At 39.8% G+C, this 22,906-nt stretch overlaps 5 protein-coding genes across 7 annotated transcripts; 2 read left to right on the plus strand and 3 right to left on the minus strand.

Moving 5' to 3' along the window:
- Window positions 1–202: 202 nt before the first annotated feature.
- LOC135648896 (palmitoyl-acyl carrier protein thioesterase, chloroplastic-like) lies at window positions 203–4,883 on the minus strand. Its single transcript, XM_065166907.1, has 7 exons — window positions 4,708–4,883; window positions 3,423–3,930; window positions 3,214–3,347; window positions 2,256–2,369; window positions 1,923–2,094; window positions 1,759–1,827; window positions 203–854 (listed from the first exon to the last, which is right to left on the minus strand). The coding sequence occupies exons 2-7, from the start codon at window positions 3,927–3,929 to the stop codon at window positions 591–593; spliced, it is 1,260 nt and encodes a 419-aa protein (XP_065022979.1). The 5' UTR covers window position 3,930; window positions 4,708–4,883; the 3' UTR covers window positions 203–590.
- A 1,894-nt stretch (window positions 4,884–6,777) lies between these two features.
- Window positions 6,778–10,875, plus strand: LOC135650099 (uncharacterized). Of its 3 annotated transcripts, none has more exons than XM_065169232.1 (4): window positions 6,778–7,016; window positions 7,160–7,575; window positions 9,768–10,020; window positions 10,256–10,875. In XM_065169232.1, the coding sequence occupies exons 2-4, from the start codon at window positions 7,267–7,269 to the stop codon at window positions 10,636–10,638; spliced, it is 945 nt and encodes a 314-aa protein (XP_065025304.1). In that variant the 5' UTR covers window positions 6,778–7,016; window positions 7,160–7,266; the 3' UTR covers window positions 10,639–10,875. The 3 variants fall into 3 exon arrangements, with proteins under 3 accessions (XP_065025304.1, XP_065025306.1, XP_065025305.1); XM_065169234.1 differs by having other exon boundaries at window positions 6,791–7,016; window positions 7,261–7,575; XM_065169233.1 differs by having other exon boundaries at window positions 6,792–7,011.
- A 958-nt stretch (window positions 10,876–11,833) lies between these two features.
- Window positions 11,834–13,816, minus strand: LOC135649129 (glycine-rich cell wall structural protein 1-like). The gene has a single exon (XM_065167237.1). It carries the CDS (start codon window positions 13,814–13,816, stop codon window positions 11,834–11,836), a length of 1,983 nt encoding a protein of 660 aa, XP_065023309.1.
- A 4,127-nt stretch (window positions 13,817–17,943) lies between these two features.
- LOC135650180 (multiprotein-bridging factor 1c-like) lies at window positions 17,944–18,625 on the plus strand. Its single transcript, XM_065169378.1, has one exon. It carries the CDS (start codon window positions 18,026–18,028, stop codon window positions 18,443–18,445), a length of 420 nt encoding a protein of 139 aa, XP_065025450.1. The 5' UTR covers window positions 17,944–18,025; the 3' UTR covers window positions 18,446–18,625.
- Window positions 18,626–20,922: 2,297 nt separating this feature from the next.
- LOC135649393 (uncharacterized) lies at window positions 20,923–22,744 on the minus strand. Its single transcript, XM_065167688.1, has 2 exons — window positions 22,349–22,744; window positions 20,923–21,224 (listed from the first exon to the last, which is right to left on the minus strand). The coding sequence occupies exons 1-2, from the start codon at window positions 22,720–22,722 to the stop codon at window positions 21,026–21,028; spliced, it is 573 nt and encodes a 190-aa protein (XP_065023760.1). The 5' UTR covers window positions 22,723–22,744; the 3' UTR covers window positions 20,923–21,025.
- Between the last annotated feature and the right edge of the window lie 162 nt (window positions 22,745–22,906).

A 22,906-nucleotide genomic window follows, 5' to 3' on the forward strand; every position in this document is an offset into this window, starting at 1 on the left:
CCTCGACCTCGACGGCAGCTACATCATCGACGAGTCCTCCAAAACACGACCGACGCCATCTACGCGGTGGGAGCCGGCTAGCCAATGATATATAAACAGGACATGCAGCTCTATTCTGGACACATGATCCACAGCCAAGCATAAGAACAACTGTCAGAAAAAGGCTCAGACAAAAAAAGATGGCCAATCAAGACACAAAGAGTAGACAAACGAGGAGGAGATCTGTGCACAAACAGTATCCACCTTTTCACCATTTAGTCACGGCAACAGTATAATGCAAATTAACAGGCGAATTGGTAGGTCTATTACAATGACAATTTGATCGCAGCGTAGTCAAACAGCACCGTAACAAGGCAATGAATTTACAGAAAGCGATCAAAGATCATGTCAATTACTAAAATGGCAAGCATAAATGAACTGCAAGTATATAAGTGAAGCCTTTAAAGTGAATCGGAAGAAGAAGACATCACCGACGACTCTGTACAGTTGAGGAAGATATTAACCGAATGAAGATATGACCACCCATCACCAGCCTGCCCCAACTGAGAATGAAATGTAATTTCTTACTAACTGCAGCATACTTGCATGAACTACAAACTGGAATTGGCCCCCATGTTTCCAGGACCATTGGCGTGCTTGTGCTTCGGCTTCCACTCTGTGCGTCCTCTCACAATCTCAGCCCCACATTCCAGCCGCAGCAGATGCTGGCACTCGATGCCATCGCCCTGTATGCCATCAGGGCTAGTGGATACAGCGGTGAGGGATTGCAAGACGCTATCCCTCCCACATTCCCTCCTGTATTCCAGAGTCATGCTGGCAAGCTGATGGTTCTCAAGAATTGAGATGGGAGCACTCTGTAATAAAAGGCAAAAGAAGGATGAGGCCACCGTTAAAAATTATCAATCATATCATCCCCTACCTGCAACAGGTTCACTAAATGCAATGTAATAATACAGCTTGTTTCATGAACAAGAATAATAAACTGGTCAATACTTGCAGTGACAACAATGCTGGAAGGGAATGTTCAGGCAGGACAGCACAAACCACAAAGACAACAACCATCAAAGATCCAAGGGCCAGAAGCCATGTGCCAACTCATCAGTCTTTCCATCAAAAAAGTTGAGGCATTAAACAATTCAGAAGAGGCTCCATAAATTGTAGAAAGTGACATTGTCTTCACCAAAGCAAATTAGTACAAGGTCAAGTAATTTATTGTTTACGGTTTTGAAGATATCTCAGACTATATAACAATGATGAGTGGTGAAGGAACAGGATGATGCAGCATGGAGTAAGGATCAATACCACGTAGACAGATCTTCATAGCTATGTCTATAGCATCAAGCATCTCCCTGATGGAGGACTTAATATAACCACCAGCATGAGCAACAGAGAGAATTTGCAAGACAACTTTTTAATGTATGGTTATCATATTCCTTAAACATTACTTGAGTTATTTGATCATTTCAAATCATTTTTAACAACCACAACAAGCAAATGAATAAAAGAATTAAGGGCTATGAATTCAAATTAACGATCTGATCATTGTCAATCTATCAAATGTTAAAGGCAATTAACTAAAGGAAAATGATCCCAAGTTAATTGATTTCATGTCTATTTTGTATTTCCAGGACCATATCATTTGTGTGGTAACAGCAACATTGACTTCCCAATTTCTCATATGAATTGCATAAACTTCAAGTGGAAATTTTTTGTTTAAAAAAAATCAGGAAATTTGAGTTCATAGGGAACTAAAATCACCTCAAGAATCCAGCCAATATACTTGACATTATTCACATGTTGATTGACATCCAAATCGGCCCATCGAGGCTGCAAAAAAAGGTGTAGATTTATAGTATCAAGTATCAACATGAAAATGGAAAATTTGCAATAATAAGTGGTGAACATGTAGATCTAAAGCTTACAGTCAAACCCCTTCGGACATGATTGGCAGTACCATCTTCAAGCTTTGGTAGCTTTCTTTTATCCTCTTCCACAATAGGAGCTTTCACCATAAAATAAGGCTCTATCTCTGCTCTAACTTCCTCTGGCATTTTGGACAAACGTCTACTGTGTTTGTTCATCATTACCCAGACGCTGCATGTGATGACCAAAGTGGAAAAGATTTAGATAATAATAGGTGGCATGACATTGACAAACAAGAATGAAAATGCAGGTAGATGTGATTCTGTTCAGATAATCAATCCTCGATTCACTCCCAGATTGAATGTCAAACGTAAGGAAAGACTAGCACCAACCTGCTGGCTCTCAGTATAGTTTGACCTGTCCGATAGTCACGAACATACCAATCTCGGCGCATCCCATTTCTCCCAGAAGCACCAACCCATGTGTCTACTTCAACAATATCTCCCCTGGACAAATTGAAGATACAAATTGAAATTAACAGCTTAGAATCAACTGTTTTGACAAGAAAAATAGAAAGTTAACAGCAGATGACATGTTCTACAAGAAAACACCGAAAGTCAAGGCTATGAATTTGACTAAAGCAACTAGGTCAAGAAGGTACAGAAGTTCCAAGTCCAGTATCTATCAAGATTGTGGTCATGACTAGACAAATCCATATCTTTACTTTTTTTGGTGTAAGGACAACCCATAATGAGCACCTTCTTGTTGACCAATGGCAAAGTTTGAGCAACTTAGCAAAATCATGCTGGTGGAATTCAGAGATGTACTAGCATTCAAAACATAACAAGTTTCACGAAGCATAAACTATATAGTTGTGGATCCCATCAGTGACCTGTCCAGTATCTGCATAAATTCAGAATAGCCAAAACTTAACAGCTTATCCAGTGACAACAGAGAACAAAGCATCTAACGTGCCAAAACTGCATCAAGATCCTAGTTATGGCTTATAACACCATTGACAATAAGCATTACTATTTTGTCTAACAATAAAAAAAAAAAAGTTTCATTTTTTTAAATAGCATTTTACCTGCATCTACAACAGATAACTTCATCTTAGTCACAGACCATATTAGACAAAGCTTAAAAAACGAACAAAGTTGTTTAATGACTTATTCTAGGGTATATATAGAATATCAGAAAATTGGAAAAATTAACAGCGAGCTGAGTGCAGGACCATATATTTATTTGTACAATTACAGAATTTCTCAAAACATTCAACCTGACCAGTGATAAGAAAAGAATTGTAAATTTTACTAGTACTTTGTTCAAGAACATGAATAATTGTTTTACCAGGAAGGATACTGTTCTACGACAATCTGCATCTTCGTGACAACCCAAATCAAGTTATTCTTACTCATCTCAGGTGTCGAACCAAATCCATCACCCAGTAGACCAACACTCCTTACATGGTTAAGTGCTGTTTCCTGCAAGGATGTAATGGTGTGAATGATGAAGGGTGAAGGCGTCCACAGTGTTCACAGCAGGAATTTTTTACGTACCTGTAAGTGATTCATTAAAGTTTCTATAGAAGCTGTTCGATCTGCCCCTATCTCATATGACCTAATGGAAAAGTTCTGCCTGAAAACCATCCCATCCTGAACAATCTTGCCAAGCCCAAATGCATCAGCAAGCATATCAGGTCGCTTGGGCTTCCAATCAAGCAGCGTCAACTGCTTCTCAGCTGCTAAGAAAATGGTTGTTATGGCAGCAAACAGAAAGCTCCAGTCAGGCAATTGGTTGTAGAATGTCCTTGGGACTGAAGCAACTTCTTCTTCATCAGCCTTATGCTCTTTGGTTTTCAGGTCAACCTTTGTACCATTGATCTTAGGAAGGGTTTGTGCTTGCGCCTTAATCTCCATTGCGCCTGAGGATGAATTAGGTTTGGCAACGATACCCTGAATGCCCAAACTTCGAGGGCCATCACCAATGCTCTTCGATGCTTGAGCTAAGACAGTGGAAGAGGAAGATGGAACAGGGAAGAAGGCCGCCGCCACGGATGCAACCATACTGTCAATTATAGACCGCAAATGACTGTTAGTAGGACCAAAAGCACACTTGTTTTGTCAAAATCGTGACAAAGTCAAGTTCTACGCGGAGACTAGCAGTTCTATAAAATCAGCTCATAATAAACTATCTTTCTCAAAATTATCAAAACACATGATTTTTATCAAATATTCTCTATTATTTAGTGATGAACACCAAACAGTATATCTAAAATGACACATTCTTCCTTGGCATCGGTAAATAACTTCATATAACCACAGTAAAAAACATGAAGGCACAATGAAACAACCAAGTTTAGTTACACATTGGAACAAACAAACAAACAAAATTAAGCAAACGCCTTCATTATCTCCATGATCAGATATCAAGAGATCCCAACATTATATTTGCTCTTTTAAGACTGACAAATCCCTACCTCAAACAAACACTCCATTTAAGCCCCCAAAAAAAATCGATTCAGAAAAGCTCTCGTGCGGTCAATCCTACAAAAAGCTCCCTAAAAACTACAGAAGCCCCCGATAACGATGACAAGCTAAGCTGGAACATCAACAAACAAAATGTTGTTCGGAAAGAGAACGATGTGACGACGACGACGACAACAACAGTGTGAAAAGCCCTTCGAATTTTTAGTCAGATCCCACTTAACCCCAAACACGATAACGACAAGAATCAGCAACAGAACCATCGGCAGCCATAATAACACCAAACGATATCCAAATGGAGATAGGAAACAACAGAAATGGAGATCAGAAAAAGACGGATCCGGCCGGCGATTGGTACCTTCAAAGGACGAAGAGCAAATCGAAGTTCCAACCTCGGTCGCCGATCCACAGCGAGTTTCCTCTCTCGCCCTCGTCTCTCCAAGTTTCTCCTGGTGTCGGGTTTCGGCTTCTATCTAGGCGAGAGACCTCTCTGATGTTTCCTTTCTCCTCCTCGCAGTGTCCCTCTCCCGAAGCCTCCGGTCATACGAGCGGAGAGCGAAGTGGGCGATACTTATAACCCCTATCTTTCCTCCAACGTCGCCCCCGCATAGGACCGTACCGTGGATGATACGTTCACGCTTCCGCACATGCTATCTTTTATGCGACTTCTTAATCTGCCGTTCATTACATCGTCGGAACCCATCTAGTCCACCCAAATGGTTTTAGACGCCAGTTTTGATTTATCAGGAAGCGATGCTTCTGGACGTCGTTGACTGTCAAACTGACCAAAAAGACTATAATATACATGAGAGTGAGACAAAAGAGGAAAGACAAGTGAAAATAAATGCATTGAGATGGGGGTATTTACGGAAATTAGTGAGCACACCGTTAGAGACTAAATGGATGCCGTGGGCGACGGGTGTGGTTTCACCGCCCGGTGCAGAGAGCGAGACAGAATACTTTTTCAGCTCTTGTTTCCTTTTACGGAGTAATCAAAATCTGACATAAATTTTATCCTTTTTCATGTAAAACCAAATAATTCTATTTTGTACGTCTGGTTATCTTCCTTTGACTTACCTTCTTGGTTGACTTTTTTTATTTTATTTCACGATGATTTTCCTGAATTAGATGTTTAAGCCTCGATTACATCATACAAGCAAAAATTAAAACCCCTACTCACTTCGATTAAGCAACATAATATATTCTATTGTAAGTTTGGTTTGACTTCAACTAATTGACAGTTTCATGCGGCGAGTGGGGAGAGCCAGAGGGAGACCCACAGACTGATGCATGTTGGAGGAATCCAGCGCTTTATACTGGTGGGCCACCACATCTCGGTGCCAAATAAGGTGTGTGGTCATCTTTGAGCCACACGTAAGAAGGACGGACGCGTTTCCTCTGCTGCAGCTGCATGCAACCACACAAAAATGAATGAGAAAAACGAACCCAAAAAAGGAAAAAAGCTTTTTCTATTTAAAAAAAATTAATTTTAATTCGTTATATTTAAAATTCAACAGCTAATATCTCTTTTTGGTGTTAGGTTGCAGAGAGAGAACCACGAGTGCTTTAAACAGGACGGTCCTAAAGCGCATGGTAGGTGGAACAACCGTCATGGTTCTCACACCCTTCACCGTGTGTTGATATAAAATGTCATGAATTTAATTAAAATTATTTAAATCATGAGATATTTTTACATTATCTATTTATAAAAGATTAATCTAATTGTAATCTCGTTTATGTCCTGAAGAATCTACGGGTCTGAGAGACAATATGCTCTATTCATTGATCGTAAAAAAGAAAAGAAATGAGCACTGATCAGAAACCCAACTCGACCGTCACTGAGGTGACGAATAGTCGACGTGGCAATTGACTGTACAAGTATTATTTTTCCCACATCACATGAGCTTAAATTGATTGAGATTTTAAATAAATAATCTTGCAACAATAATAAGAAATCCATCTTTATAAGCATATATGTTTTATAATATAATTTTTATTTTTTTATTATATTAAAAGTATATATATATATATATATATATATAATCATTAACGATGGATTATTAGCAGAACAAACTCTGTTCATCACTTGGGCAATTCTGAACGTGATGGCTTAAATGTACCGCGGGAATACGTTAAGTAAAGGCATTCCAAGGCCATCCGGGAACCGGAGCCGTTGGTTTTCAGCCACTCGCCGCGTGGCGTCTGTTAACCGCTTCGTACCTCGCTAACAATATAAAGAAACTTCCTCTCCTGTCGTCGATGAGGCAGTGTTCGTTAGAAAAATACCTGCTTTTTCTTTGGTGACAAACATGCGGTCTCGTGGGACCCGTATGAGCATCTACCGGTCGTAGCTCAGGTAAGAGAACAGGGCAACTTCGAAAGCGTGAGGTTAATATATAATTGTTCGAAGACGTTATCCGTTTGCCCTAATCTCACTCTCTCTCTCTCTCTCTCTGCGCCATTCCGCCCATTGCGCGTCCTCTGTCTCTCTCTCTCGAGCTCTAGCCTCGAAACCCTAGAAATCGATCCGCTCCCTTCCGAAACCTAGGACTTGGTTATCGTAATCCTCTCTCTCACCTTCACATCGTAGATTTTCTTAGTTGATCACCCATCGGCGGCTCTCGCAATTTCAACCTTCTCCCGATCCTTTCTTCCTCGAACAGTAAGGTTTGCTCTCCTGTTTTGATCCTCGAAGTCCCTCCAAAGATTTCGGTTCTGTGATCCATCCGATCAGAACTTACTGCTAAAGTTCGAATCATTTGTTAATTTGTACATCAAAATCATTTGTTCATTGATTTGTTTTGCAACAGGTAATCTAGGCTTGGGGCTGTTGAATCAGTGACATTTGATGGCTTTGTTGAATTGAGGTGGTTTATCAAGATACGCTGGATCTGTCTTGGCGTTTCGATAGGGAGAGATGGTTGGAGGTGGAAGCAGGAGGGACGATGGGCCTTTGAAAATTAGCAGCACCAACGTTTTTGCAGCGCTCGAGACTCTTAAGAAGAAAAAGAAATCGAACAAGGAGTTGAAGAGCAAGGGATCGTCCAAGAGCGGGGCGAAGGAATCGGAGCCACAGGTGTTTTGGGCACCAACGCCACTGACGGCGAAATCTTGGGCCGACGTTGATGATGACGATGATTACTTTGCGACCACAGCACCACCCCAGACTGTTTGGGGCTTGTCGGAGCAACAGCAGAACAAGGAAGCTGTGACAGCAGTCGAGGAGGTTTGTATGCCATACATACTTGTTTGTCTATGGCTAAATAGTTTGATGATTAATGTTTGTATATTTTGATTTAATTTTGAAGTTGCTGGCTCTGCAGTGGTTTCTTCAACCTAACGATGTGATTTGTTGATGAATTTGATTTTGGATTAGTTCAGTATGTTTGTTTGAATTATGAATTTCACAATAGTTCAATAAAATATGGTTGAATTATGAATTCCTATTGAGGTTTTTTAATACATACTATTGTATTGCTTAAATTAATGGAAGACTGACTGCCACTGAAAACTTTCTCGGGTTTAGTTTTTGTTGCCTATGTGCTTTAGTATCTATTCTGCTAGTATGTTCTTTTGTTTCTGCATGATGTACTCCATGTGTTATTGTCTTGAGCACACAAATTTATTCTTTTTGTTTTTTTCTGATTAAATGTAGATCCCATGTTTCTTATCTAGCCACTTGAGTTGTGTGATATATTAAATTTCATTAACAGTTTTGTTAGTTTGCTAACAGATTCTTTTTAGTTGACATTGTCAGATATTTTGATTTATAACTGGACTTGTTCAGTCTGTTCTAAATTTCTAATGCTCAAGTAGTGTTTTTATATGATACATAATCATGTATCATATGATAGAAGCATGCATCTCCAATCACGACAGATAGTTTTTTGGAAAATTCTTTTTCGAACAACTAAATATATGGTTTTTTACATATTTCAATGGTGGCAACATATCCATGTAATCGGTCACAATTAGTTGAGACTTACAGCTTTATTGTTGTTGTTATTGTTTGTCTTTTTTGAGCAACCGTACCTCTGTTTGTATGTGAACATGTCAAAATATATTGATGTCCTATATGTGTGTTCATTCACGCAGGCACGCACCTTAGATGCTGCAGATTTTATGTTTAGCAATTTGTAATGTTGGACAACCTTACCTCTGTTGTTGACCCATTCATTGTGGTATTAATGCTTAGTGCAAATTTTGATAAAGTAGTTCTATATGAACATTATTTAACAATCATCTGTTTTTCAACCTCTGATTTTATTCCTAATTGTAATAACTAGGCTTCTTTCAGATAATGATTCATCGCTTCAACATGGTACAACAAGGTGCACACGCATGCACCTTTATTAAATTTCTAGGTTCATGGAATGTGTGGCTCTAATTTTTATCTGAAGTATGATGCATGTTCAGTTTAGTTGTGTGTCGAAAAATGTTGTTCTTTTCTTTTGCAATTACACAATTTCTACCATTTTAACAAGTTACTTGGATATAATGGAATTGTATCAAAATTTTTGGTATTCACCTTTTGATGCTTTAGATGATTCTTTTTCTTTTCATATCCTGACACTGATCACAACTTACTTGAATGAGACTTGTGGTCGTCAGTGCCTTTATAGCCTTTTTAACCAAGAATTCTCATGGTGTACTAATTTCACTGCAAAGTTATTTTCCATAGTATCTCAATCTATAAATTAATGCTCATCCATGTGCCTGTAAGATGTTCTAATTCAATCTATACTTGTCAGTGTTAAGATTAACTAGGTACAAACCTAATTTGAGCGGATTTATGTTCCAAGCAGAATGAGTATTGTGGTTTTTTTTTCTCTCTTTTTGGTTCTTCAGTTACCATGTGGCTTATCTCCTTGCACGTAAGGAATGATTTGTTCTGAGGAATGAGAATTTTTAGCATAATTTTGTGGAGTTGTTATCAAGGTAGTATTTATGAAACTTTGAGTTCCTTTCTTTGATCAAGTACTGTTTACTGGATCTACTGCTTATTCTAATATGAGCATCATTTACATATAAGTTGTTCCATAACATGTCAAAGTTATGCTTTAACAAACTCATTAATAATTTTTATATAATATTATACATCTTGTCCTTCCGATTAATTTGCATTGCTTGCTCTAAAGGAACTTGGCCTTTTACTAAAACTTATTTTGTTTCCTATGAAAATTTTAGTTTGGGTCTAAATTCTCCTATATTCTCATTTGTGCAGATGCTTGATTTAAGTTTGGATATAAATTTAGTGTCTCAGGAGTATCTTTGTGCATAGTGTTCAATAACAGTTTGTGCATAGTTCGATTTAAGTATGCTGGATTTCACCATGCTTCAAGATCTTGTGCTTAATGTTCAATACCAAAAATTGTTTTTGGACCTTCAAGATTTATTGTATCGTATGGAGTTGTTTAGGAAAGTGAAAGTGAGGAAGATGGTCTCGACATCGGTGATGATGATGTTGAGGAGGAACCTGAAAATGAAACTGAGGTCGCTGTTGCAAATGAACCAAAAATGGAGAAACCTGTTCCGGTACCTCCCAAAGATGCAGAACGGCAACTGTCAAAGAAGGAGCTTAAGAAAAAAGAAATGGCAGAACTTGATGCACTTCTACATGAGCTTGGCATTTCTGGCAAAGATAGTGATGTTGCACAAGATGAGACAAACGGTACCACTTTTACCTGTTACAGAATAATATATTGGCAGTTTTATTATATATGCAATCACTTCATGCATAAAATATGTATTTATATATGTATGTATATACATATTGTCGTTATTGTTTTCTCATTTAACATGCATATAGCCTTATGTATTCTAGTGGGTACATATAGTCTTATGTATTCTACCTGTAAAAAATGTGTATCTTCATCTAAAATGGCCTCGATCAATCATATGTTCAGACAAGAAACAACATGAGCAAAGTGGTGATGGAGAGAAAAAGGAAAACACTGGTGCTCCTTCAGAAAGCAAAGCTTCAAAGAGGAAGAAGGCCAAAAAAGAAAAATCTTCCAAGGACACCAAAGAACAAGAGGAACAGCTCGCAGATCTCAATAATAACAAGAACTCAGGTGAGGTGGTGGCTGAACCTGAAGAGGAGGATACATCTGCAGTTGATGTGAAGGAGAGGCTAAAGAAGGCGACTTCCACTAAGAAGAAAAAATCGAACAAGGAGATGGATGCTGCTGCAAAAGCTGCTGCAGTCGAGGCAGCTGCAAGGAGTGCCAGGCTTGCTGCTGCAAAGAAGAAAGAGAAGAGCCACTACAATCAACAACCAGCACGGTAATGTTTGTTTTTCTTTTTTTTTTGCATGAGAAGCCCCGCATAGGTCTATATCTGTTTCCCGAACTCCAAAAATAAATATTGGGATGCCTGTAGATGACCTGATCATATCCTCTTATTCTCTTTCTGATGTTCTTCGGGTGATTCCAATTTTTTTTTTTTTATCCTTGTGTGTCATGTAACGAATCAGTTTGGTATTTTGATGATCAGAGTTATGGACATATGGTAGCTTTATTTTTTACGTCTTACTTTGCCTTCTCTTGGTTAGGGTTTCTCTTGTTGGTTCCTTAACCAATTAGCTATGATTTTGTGGATGCCAATTTTCTTTTTTGCTCTATCCCCGACATTTGTTTTGCTCTTCTGCAAATGTTACATCGGATTCAGTAGCCATGCATCTAAGTTTTGTTTATGGCAAAGTGAGATACCTACTCTTCTCTTTTAAAAGACATCTTATCAGAAATGGCATGGAAGACATTTCTTCACAGGAAAAAAAAAAAAAAGAGAAACTTCAGACTGACAATTGAACACTGTAGCTGGATAGAGATGTCTGATGAACTGCAGAAAAAGAATGGCTTGGAAAATCAAAAATTTCCAGTTTTATTGATATCTCTAGGAATCCATTGTTCAAGTAACCTGCAGCTTTATGCTATTCCATGTTATGCCGATTTGCAATTCTTGAAGCCCCAACACCACAAAGAAGAAATCTCATGGCTGGAGAACGTACATAGCAATGGCAAGCAGAGGTCGGGTAAAGCACAGTGCACAAGAAACACAGTCAAGCTAAATTTTTGCTGTATCAGATTATGTTGCAAGAATTTATTCATCTGAAAAGAAAAGGAAAAAGGAATTTTAATATTGTGAACAGTGAAGAAACAGGTTAACTAATTGGAACACGATGTCCCAATTTGTATTAATGTTTAAATTATATATATATATATATAATCATTTATTTTATTATTTTTAACTCATCCACTCATCAGACGGTTGTTAGTGGAAGCAGAGAATAAATAGGCTTTAAAGTGCTTACATATAACAATAGCAGCAGATGCAATGAAACAATGAACCACCAAAGCCGGTACTGAAGACAAACCACACGACACACCATTTAGTTAATACCTCCTCCACGTGGACTAGCCTTATTAAGCAACCAAATCCTACGTGCGAAAGCAACGTGAATTAGCACGACGCCTTTGTTCCTCTCAAGGCTTCGCAAGTTGATGAGGCTTTCCCTGCTCCAGCGAGCCGCCAGGACCACCTCCGACTGACCTGCCTCCACCGCCGATGCCCTTCCCACCACCAATTTTCCCATGGTGATGCTTTTTGCCACCTCCGCCCAATCCACCGCCTGAACCACCTCCCCCACCAAAACCACCGCCTGCGCCGCCCCCTTCACCACCTCCGGCACCAAAGGCGCCATCTGCTTCCCCGTCACCACCGAATCCACCGCCAGCACCACCGCCGATGCCCCAACCGCCACCAGCTCCACCACCAAAGCCACCTCCTCCACCTAGTCCACCTTCTGCGCCACCACTAATACCGCCACCTCCGCCAAACCCACCACCTCCACCAATGCCGCCACCACCCGCAATTCCAACTCCAGCCCCAGCACCTCCTCCAAACCCGCCGCCTACACCACCACCCCCACCGATGCCTCCTCCAACATCACCACCACCTCCACTGATGCCGCCACCACCCGCAATTCCAACTCCAGCCCCTGCACCTCCTCCAAACCCGCCGCCTACACCACCACCCCCACCGATGCCTCCTCCAACACCACCACCACCTCCACCGATGCCGCCACCCCCCGCAATTCCAACTCCAGCCCCAGCACCTCCTCCAAACCCGCCGCCTACACCTCCACCCCCACCGATGCCTCCTCCAACACCACCACCTCCACCAATGCCGCCACCACCCGCCATTCCAACTCCAGCCCCAGCACCTCCTCCGATCCCGCCACCGACACCACCTCCGCCGAAGCCACCACCTCCGCCGATGCCCCCGCCAAGTCCACCACCTCCTCCAATTCCGCCGCCTCCACCAGCCCCGCCACCTCCACCGATGCCACCACCAATTCCTCCATCTCCTCCCATGCCGCCGCCAGCTCCACCACCTCCGCCCATGCCACCGCCAACTCCGCCGATGCCTCCACCAGCTCCACCACCCCCACCGATGCCACCACCAGCTCCACCACCTCCACCGATGCCACCACCAGCTCCACCACCTCCACCGATGCCACCACCAGCTCCACCACCTCCACCGATGCCACCACCAACTCCACCGCCTCCTCCAATGCCTCCACCGGCTCCACCACCTACACCGCCACCTCCACCAACTCCACCGCCTCCGCCAATGCCTCCTCCGGCTCCACCACCTACACCGCCACCTCCACCGATCCCTCTCCCTCCACCAACTCCACCGCCTCCGCCAATGCCTCCACCGGCTCCACCACCTGCACCGCCACCTCCACCGATCCCTCTCCCTCCACCAACTCCACCGCCGCCGCCAATGCCTCCACCGGCTTCACCACCTGCACCGCCACCTCCACCGATCCCTCTCCCTCCACCAACTCCACCGCCTCCGCCAATGCCTCCACCGGCTCCACCACCTGTACCGCCACCTCCACCGATCCCTCTCCCTCCACCAACTCCACCGCCTCCGCCAATGCCTCCACCGGCTCCACCACCTGCACCGCCACCTCCACCGATCCCTCTCCCTCCACCAACTCCACCGCCTCCGCCAATGCCTCCACCGGCTCCACCACCTGCACCGCCACCTCCACCGATCCCTCTCCCTCCACCAACTCCACCGCCGCCGCCAATGCCTCCACCGGCTTCACCACCTGCACCGCCACCTCCACCGATCCGTCTCCCTCCACCAACTCCACCGCCTCCGCCAATGCCTCCACCGGCTCCACCACCTGCACCGCCACCTCCACCGATCCCTCTCCCTCCACCAACTCCACCGCCGCCGCCACCATGCCGTTTCCCTTTCCTAACACAATCGCTAAGCGGCCCACCACCAACACCAATCCCAGGCCAGACACCATGGCTCCCTCCCTTCCACCCTGAGCCGGAGTCAATCAAGTGGTTCTCCGAACTTGTCAACTTCTTCCCTTCCTCTCTCCCACTCCCACTCGCAACACACGCCAAAACCATCAGAAGGACCAACGCCCGCTTCGCCATTTCGTGTCGAACCAATGCAGGATCAGAAGAAAACATATGCATGCAGAATGCTACGGAGGGAGAGCCGTATAAATAGGAGGTTTCCCGCCATTAATGTGGGTAGAGAAGTTGCAGCTTTCTGGTGGTGGTTAGCAGTGGAGTTTAAATGCCGCGCCGCTGGGACTGTACGTGGACGAGGGAGCTCCCTTCTCCTCCCCGTGACTATACGTGGAATGGCCTCCCTTTCTCTCTCGTTTTGTGTCGGGAACAAGTAATCAATCAACATGCCTGCTTTCTTGGAGAAGGGAATTCAACCCGGAGATCGTGACAACAGCTGCTTGCAGTCTGGAAAGAAGGGTGGGGAAGAGAAACTTTTGGTTCTGCTGGTTTCCTCGACATTTAAAGCTGATCGCTAGTGGATGATCCGTACAAGTAATTCCTCTTTTTCTCCGATAAATTAAATGGATAAGCATATTCTGTCACTAAGAACATTATATATATATATATATATATATATATATATATATATATATATATATATATATATATATATATATATATATATATATTTGCCATGGCGTCCCAAAACAAATGTCATGGCGTCCAAGTGGGTCAATGACTTAGTTTTTGATGTGGTGCTAATACCAAGATTGACGTACTTCCCTTGTGAATGTTAATGTGCTAACGATGGTTTGTCACATTTCAAGATTGCTTATGATGGATGAGTGCCTTAATCATCTTTATCTTTTTTTCATGATGATATATTTTTGAATGTACTTGCTAATCTATCTAGTAAACTCTTTATTAGAAAACCATGACAAGATCCCACGATTAAAACCGTCTTCACTGTTTATCCTTTACCCTTTACGTAAAAAAAATAAAGAATATATAATTATACATATTGATAAGGGCAAAAATGATAACGCGCCACGTCAGTCACGCCAGCTGGACGCACTGCTCGAGGAAGCAGGCATTAATGCCAACTTAAAGTGCACCCTCACTCACCGTACCCAGACGATCTCATCGTCTGACCCCCCACGATCGACCGAGGCAGGAGAAGGCGTCAACCGAGGCTCGTCATACCCTGCGGAAGCTCGGCCCTCCACGCAACGCCCACGACGACGTCAGACGCCATCAGAGGTACGGCCCTGCTTCGGCAGGAGGGCACGTCAGGTAACATCAAACTCATCTATAAATACCCCGGAGTTCTAAACGAACGGGGGAGACTTCTTCACTAGAAAAGCTCCCACTCCACATCGCTGACTCGATCGTCGGAGGGGTCGAGCGGAGCTTCCGACCCGACCTGTGTGCAGGAATAAAGGCGAGGTTGCCTCTTCCCCAACGTTGCAGCGGAGCTCTCCCTGACGAGACACCCAGATCACCACGACCGGCCACCCCGACGGCCCCGAGGAACGCTACGCCGGATCCCCATGCATTCGGGCCCGAACCAAGCCGCGTCGGCCCCCGAGGCCACGACTAAAAAAGTTATTTACCATAAAATACTATTTATTATTGTTGGAATGATTAATTAGAAACAAAATATACCTTTTAGAATTAAATATTTTTTTTATTTCTTATATTGCTTTTTCTTTTCTTCGATATATAACTTGTAAATTGAAATTAATCTAAGAAAACCTATAATCTCATGCTCTCTAAAAAAAGGGGGGATTTGGTGCATAAAGAATATCAAAAAAAATAATAGGGCTGATTATAGATTATCTCATGTAGTTAGATCGTTTTAGTATCTCGATTCTTAGACTTTAAATTTTATATTATAATCTCTATAATTATGAAAGTGAAAGATCTAACTTCATTTACCCTAATATTATCGGCTTTTATCGATGGAAGCAAAAAAATATAGGCAAAAAGATAATTTCAAGGTTTCAATTATGCATTCGATGATGGCAGACGACGATGCTACTAGGGGCCGTAGGTGACTATTATGGAAGAGGAGAAAGTGCGATCATGAGAGGTGAGACAAACAGAGAGGAGGAAGAGGATGACGCATATGTCGACGCTCTGCATTTACATTAGTGTCGTTTGATAATTACGTCGGAACCGACACAAATGTAGAGCAGTGAAAAGACCACTCGACATTTGCATCAACATTGATATAGATGCAAAGCGATGTCGTTCTGCATCTGTGTTAGCATCAACAACAATGCGAGGAAGGACAGTGTTGCTCTGTATCGATGCAAATGTGGATGATGAGCAATCCTTTCATCGCTCTGCATTTATATTGGCGTCATTCGGCATCTGTGTTAATGTTGCTCGGTAACTGTGTCAGTATTTGTGTCGTTATCTTCCTCTTCTCTCTTTATCTCACCTCTCGTTATCGCTCTCCCTTCTTCTTTATAATAGTCACTCACGGTCTTCAACAGGACAATCGTTTGTCACCAATGAAATCGTAATTGGGACATTAAAATTACTTATTTACTTATCATTTTAATACTTCTGTTAGTAAAACTAACGATGTTAGGATAAATGAAGCTAGATACTTCACTTTAATAACTATGGAGATTCTAATATAAATTTTTTAAGTATAGAGATCAGAATTTTAGAAATGTTTAACTATAATAATAATATATAATTAGCCCAAAATAATAACTTAAATCATTATTAATAAACATAAATCAAGAAATAATTGATGTAAGTTTTACATGATTAACACACCAGATCAAAATTTTTCCATGTATGATCAAATACAATATTATTTAAACTACCTTATTCAACTATAAATCTTTATATACATCCTTGGCGTGCATGTCCAAAAATTTTTCTTATATTTTTTAGGTCTACTAGAAGGTATCCATAGCATTATTATTATTATTATTATTATTATTATTATTAGTATTATTATTATTATTATTATTATTATTATTCCTTCACAAGATGATTTTTCTATAATTAAATTTTTTTATCATCCAAGAATATTGATTGAATAGAGAACAAACTAATAGCCACTGCAAGGAGAATTTTCATCTTAATAACCTTAGCAACCTCTTTGCTTGATCTCCAAGCTTGGAAAATCATAATCAGATAGAAGTAGAGCTATGAAACCATAAAATGGTGACTTGGAAGCTTCATGAGAACCTCTTCCTGTTGCATCATAATACATAGGCAAAGATTGCAGTGTCTCTTTATATTTAAATTAACAACGGATCAATGGTAATTAGATTAATAGTTAGTTATTTTTAATTTTTTAATATTTATTTTTTTAAAAAAAAATATTAAGATTTCTATACTTACGAAAGTGAAACATTTAATCCCGTTACTTCAATAAAATAATTTTATTTTATTTTTAATCTTATAAAATTATCTCTTTAATCATCGTAATATAATTTTTAAAAATATTATAAGGATCGTAATGCAAAAAGTAGTTAATTGTAAGGGTAATATGTAATTAGCCTATGACAAATCAATCTGATTGAGATAATTACGTATGTTTCTTAATATTTTTATATAAAAATAATATTAAAGATAAAACTTAGATTCCAAAATCATATGAGATTTTTGACACATAGATCCAATGTAAAATAATCCATGAATTAAAATGCATCGATTTTTTCTAATTTCTGAACATATTGCTCATTGATTAGTCTTTGATTTGAAAATCGACGATTCAAATTTATCAAATTTGAAATCAAACTCAAATCGATTATATATCATTTCGATTTCAAATCTGATTTAATAATTTCGGTTTTGATTCTACTACGATTTCGATTTTAATTTCGATTCCGATTCCAAACCAAAAATATTTTTTTTTAATTTTATTTTTTTTTATATAATAAAATATAATTTACAATAGCATAATATGTAAATATTATTTAATAAAACATAATTTTTTTAAAAAAATATTAGATTATATATATATATATATATTAATTTTTTTTATAAAAAAATATTTCTTCGATTAGTTACTTATTGATTAAAGAGACAGATTCACCATTGGAAGAAATTAGATTTGAATCGTCTGCCATCAGCCACTCGTTGGCCACAAGAGACGGAACGGGAAGGTTCTGGAACCAACTCGTCCACCTCCAAAGGCAGTCAAGCATCAGATAACCCGCTCCCCAAGAAACCACGGGAACCTTCTGGACCGCCATATCTCTCTCTGTCTCTCTCTATATATATATAAATATCCAACCGGCCTACAGAAAGAAGTATTGGAATCGTTCTTCAGACCTCCTCTCCGTTGATCGATCCTCGAAGAAGATGCCGAGCCGATAGATGGGCAACCTGACGCAAGACTGGGAGCCGGTGGTGCTGAGCCGGCGCAAGCCCCGGGCCGTCGAGCTCAAGGACCCCAAGGCCGTGAACCAGGCCATCCGCGCCGGGGCGGCGGTGGAGGCGGTGAAGAAGTTCGAGGCGGGGACGAACAAGAAGGCTGCGGGGCCGGCGGTGTACGCGCGGAAGCTGGACGAGACGACGGAGCCGGCGGCGCTGGAACGGGTGGGGGTGGAGGTGCGGCACGCGATCCAGCGGGCGCGGCTGGCGAAGAAGATGAGCCAGGCGGAGCTGGCGAAGCTGATCAACGAGCGGGCGCAGGTGGTCGGGGACTACGAGAGCGGCCGGGCGGTGCCTAACCAGGCCGTCCTTGCCAAGCTGGAGAAGGTGCTCGACGTCAAGCTCCGGGGAAAGCTCAAGTGAGGCATCGGAGATGGATCAAGATTGTGAATACTTAGTGTAGTAGTAGTGTATGGTCTTCTTCTCTGTTTTGCGGTTTGATGTGTACTTTTGATGGCCTATCGATCAACTATGCCAGTTTGGTGCATCAGCTTCTCTTTGGAATGCAGAAATAAATGGGCAAAGCATTCAGCTGTTCTGCTACGCTCGTCAATCACCTACAGCTTAATTTCTATGAATTATCATCTATTAACACCAACCATTGTACTCTGTATCTCTATCTAAGCTGAAACAAAATCCAAAGCTAAAAATTTACCTCGATCATGATCTATGGAAATATGACTATATATATATATATATATATATATATATATATTCATGTAATATTTTATACTAATACTACTAGTATGCTAAGCTAAATAAATTTAAGAGATAATTTGATAGAAATATTAAAAATAATTAAATTCGATAAGCGTGATGAATTTTAGGGATGAGGATCAACATTTTAATATTTTTGTTAGATTCCTATATAATAATGAATCAGTGGGAATAAAGATAAATAATAATCTATTCAAGAGGTTATTCTTTCTCGAATCAATAAAAAATTTGATAAAAATAAATAATAAAATAATATTAATAAACTCGTATAGAATGTTAATATCACTATTGATTAACTTATAGAACAACTAAAAGAATAGTTAAAATTAATGGATTGGAGTGTTGTTTGAAAAATCATTGAGTTATCTAATAATTATAAAAAAAATTATTGTAAATTAGTATTTAAGATTAAATATAACTTAAAGGATAATATTAAATGACATGAAGTTAGACGTGTAGTCAAAAGTTTTACTATCCATAGTAAAATATTTTTTTTATTTTTAAATTGACTTATTAATAATCATTATGACATTAATAGCTTATTATAATTTTGAGTTACATCATGGACATGAATAATTTTTTTATGGGATGAGAAAATTTATATAAAACAACGATGCAAAAAGAGGAAAAGAAAGTTTAACTTATAAACTTAAAAAAAATTATTTATGACCTCAAATAGACTTCTATATAATGATATATCAAGTTCTATGATACTATTATTTTATTCAAATTTAAATAAAATATTATTGATCAATATTTATATTTGAATATGAGTGGGAATAATTTTATTATATTAGTTTGTGAATTATATTTTTACTTACGAATAGTGATATTGGTTTATTGAATGAGATCAAGATATTTCTTATAAAAAAATTAAGATAATTAATATGGATGAGACAACTTACGTACTTCCTTTGAGATATTTAGGGATATATATCAAAGATTATGTAACTATCTCATAAAAAATATATTGATCGAATCTTTGAGAAATTTGGTATGTAATTTTATTCAACTAATGATATACCTATAAACATAGGTGAAAATTTTAATCAAAGCCGATGTATTAAGAATGATTTGGAAAATATTTTTTATAAGAACATGTTCTTTAAATACGTTAGATTGTAAGGTCTTAGTAAATTGATCAATAATCAATATAATGAAACTTAGATTCTCAATAAAATGACTTCCAACTGTACGCTCGTAAAATATATTTTTTATTTGATTCTTTTCTAAATTATTCTTAAGACATGTTTCATTATGAACCTAAGTTTTATTGAAAACCTAAGTTTCATTATATTGATTATTGATCCATTTACTAAGATCTTATAGGCTAAGGTATTTAAAGAACATGTTCTTATAATTGGGTTCATTAACAATCCATAAAAGATATAGTGATGTATATTTAGTAAATATCATAATTAATATTTTTATTTATATAATTAAAACTATTTATTCATATTTATATATGTACATATTATGATTGAATATGATATTATAAGAGATATTATGAATTGCATTAGAAAAGACTTAATGTATTATTATTTTATTAAATAAAATTTATCTTATTTATTATATATATTTTTTATATCTTACCAATTAATGAGTTAAGTGAGAGAATGTTAGATCATGTGACTCTGTTTAATTGGATAAGATATATTATATTTTTAATTAAATTTTGATTAGGATTATTGATTAATAGAAAAGAAGTTCAATTATGATAGTGTTCTTTATTGGAGATGACCTTAATGAGAAGGACTCTTTTAATTGTTTATCCTAGGATTTTATCTATAAATAGATATAATGCTCCTAAATACTACGTACAAAAAAAGATTATAGATCTATTTTTATCTCCCCTTAGTTTATATTCCATCATTTATAATTTAGTTCTCTTTAAAAATTATTTTTTTAAGATCAAAAGAAACGTATTCTAAATGAGATCTGAGAGGTATATATCATAGATTGAATATATTGTTATTTAATTTTAGATTCTGACATCAAATAACAATAACAATAGTATGATTATAATTTTTATGCTCATATTAAAAACTAAAATATGATTAATTGATAGTCAATCTTGATGTTGCAAAGTTTTCTTCGAGAGACAATTTCCATATAGCGAAATATTCAACGTGGAAAGCAAAAATTGCTTTAAGAGGTATATATCCATGATGCCTCACTATTTAATAATGCTTGAAGAGGTATTAAAAGAACCATCATATTTGATGGCTAATGAGATTCCATGAGAGAAGTAAGACGATGATTAGTAATCACCCAAAGCTGGTGGTAAGTCTTCCCTCTCGAGAGCGGTAGACCCCGTGCCGTCGACATGGGATCCGCCACCTTTGGATTCAGGCAATTGGCCAAGCGGGTCATTGCGACAATTCCAACTGGAGAGTTGACCCATCTCCCGGATGTCATGGGGAGCCTGCGAACGAACAGTACATCACCGAACACTAACCAACAAATGTGAGTGTCTTCGATTCATCGAGAGGCATTGCTGCGTCTCCTTGATCATGAAGGAAGAGATGAAAGATTTTGTTGTACGAGGTTACATCCTCAAGATTGTTCATGCAAGATCTCTAAGGATTTGAAGAGGATCAATATACATGATCTCATTCTTAAGTGCAATCTAGATGTGACATGCAAAGTTGACTTTGCATGGTTGCATACAAATGCATGCATGCATGCAGGATTTTGTAGGTATCAATTATTGTACATTTCAGCAGCTTCTTTACTTTATTGAAGACTGCTATCGTTTCTTTGTGGAAGAACATATAGCGCGCTTCATGTGCACACCAATAAGATTCAGAAGCTGCATGTGAGCAATAACATGGACAACAGCTTGTGTCTTTAAATGCACTGTGGATTCCCTAATTTAGGCAACCCCATAATTGGAGTTTGATCACATTTAAGAGCAGTGGATTTAAATCCACGAGGGAATAATATCACACACACTTGGAAGCCAAAAGAAGCCTAACAATTGGCCGAGGGGAGAGAGAGAGAGAGAGAGAGAGAGAGAGAGAGAGAGAGTGAGTGATTCCATCCCCATCACTTGAAAGGAGGAATAGAAAATATCCCACTCTGAAGAAGAAACCCAACTTCATATAATGGCAAACTGATTTGATGGGGCTTCTTCGATTTAAGTCGTCCTCCATCACTTCAACATGAAAATGTCGGTGAAGAGTGCGATGAGACCCACAACCACTACATCAGGATTTTTTGTTCCTTGGTAGCAGAGGAAAGAATGATGAGACTTATTGGACAAAGTTTGGTCTGTTTTCCCTCTTTTAATCCTATAAATCATTCTTTTTCCATGGAATTTCTGCCCTAAATCCTCTTCTTCTTCTTCTTCTTCTTCTTCTTCTTCTAATGGTTTCACCAAAGAATGGAAATCAAGTCATCCATGGAAGAGGAGGGAACAGAGTATAATGGTTGAATTGCAAAAGAGCATAAAATCTAGGTTGCTTGCCAGGAAACCAGGAATAATTCACACAACAACAGATTACGAGAAGAACTCATATAAGACATTTGACATAGAGACCTGATCACCTTATTCTCTGCAGCACTCTCGAGGGGACGGCGAACCTGGCGGAGAAGGACCGGGACAAGTCCTCCGGCTCCGCCAACGCCGACCCTTCGTCAAAGTTCTGCGCATAGGTGTGTGGATCGTAAGCCATCGGCGCCGGAGACGCCGGGTTAAAGATCCTCCTCTTCTCCTTCATGATCCGCCGCCACAGCCCCCGCAGCCTCGTGGCGGAGGACCGGGCCGAATGGCGCGCGAGTGGAGCACACTCGTCGTCGTATTCGCCGTCCGGCATCCGGGCGAACCCGGCGGTCCTCCGCCGGCTGCCGCACCAGTCGCCGACGTTGAGAGGCAGGCAGGCACAAGATCGCTGCGTCGCGAGACGAGGACCACTATCCATTTGCCTTCGGTTCGTCGTTCACCCCATCAAGTGGCTATTATGGCGTGGAAGTGCGGTCACACTTATGGTGGCTCTTGGGGGTAGGATCGTAATTATGTATAAATCCTGACGATGTCGACGTGGAAGAGTTTCTACCGTTGATTTTACCAAAACTGTGTTGATTCATCGCGCAAGATAGCACGGC

The sequence above is a fragment of the Musa acuminata genome, chromosome BXJ3-9, assembly GCF_036884655.1.
Source record: "Musa acuminata AAA Group cultivar baxijiao chromosome BXJ3-9, Cavendish_Baxijiao_AAA, whole genome shotgun sequence".
Classification (NCBI taxonomy): domain Eukaryota; kingdom Viridiplantae; phylum Streptophyta; class Magnoliopsida; order Zingiberales; family Musaceae; genus Musa; species Musa acuminata.

Bases quoted from the DNA above. Each gene is read 5' to 3' on its own strand.
- LOC135650099 (XM_065169232.1), top strand. From the start codon at position 7,267: ATGGTTGGAGGTGGAAGCAGGAGGGACGATGGGCCTTTGAAAATTAGC. The intron at 7,576-9,767 runs GTTTGTATGCCA...GGAGTTGTTTAG, and splicing joins CTGTGACAGCAGTCGAGGAG to GAAAGTGAAAGTGAGGAAGA. The intron at 10,021-10,255 runs GTACCACTTTTA...TCATATGTTCAG, and splicing joins TGCACAAGATGAGACAAACG to ACAAGAAACAACATGAGCAA.
- LOC135649393 (XM_065167688.1), bottom strand. From the start codon at position 22,722: ATGGATAGTGGTCCTCGTCTCGCGACGCAGCGATCTTGTGCCTGCCTG. The intron at 21,225-22,348 runs GTGATCAGGTCT...GTTCGTTCGCAG, and splicing joins AGAGTGCTGCAGAGAATAAG to GCTCCCCATGACATCCGGGA.
- LOC135648896 (XM_065166907.1), bottom strand. From the start codon at position 3,929: ATGGTTGCATCCGTGGCGGCGGCCTTCTTCCCTGTTCCATCTTCCTCT. The intron at 2,370-3,213 runs GTAAAACAATTA...CAATTTGTCCAG, and splicing joins GTAGAACAGTATCCTTCCTG to GGGAGATATTGTTGAAGTAG. The intron at 855-1,758 runs GTGATTTTAGTT...CTTTTATTACAG, and splicing joins ATATTGGCTGGATTCTTGAG to AGTGCTCCCATCTCAATTCT.
- LOC135650180 (XM_065169378.1), top strand. From the start codon at position 18,026: ATGGGCAACCTGACGCAAGACTGGGAGCCGGTGGTGCTGAGCCGGCGC.
- LOC135649129 (XM_065167237.1), bottom strand. From the start codon at position 13,816: ATGGCGAAGCGGGCGTTGGTCCTTCTGATGGTTTTGGCGTGTGTTGCG.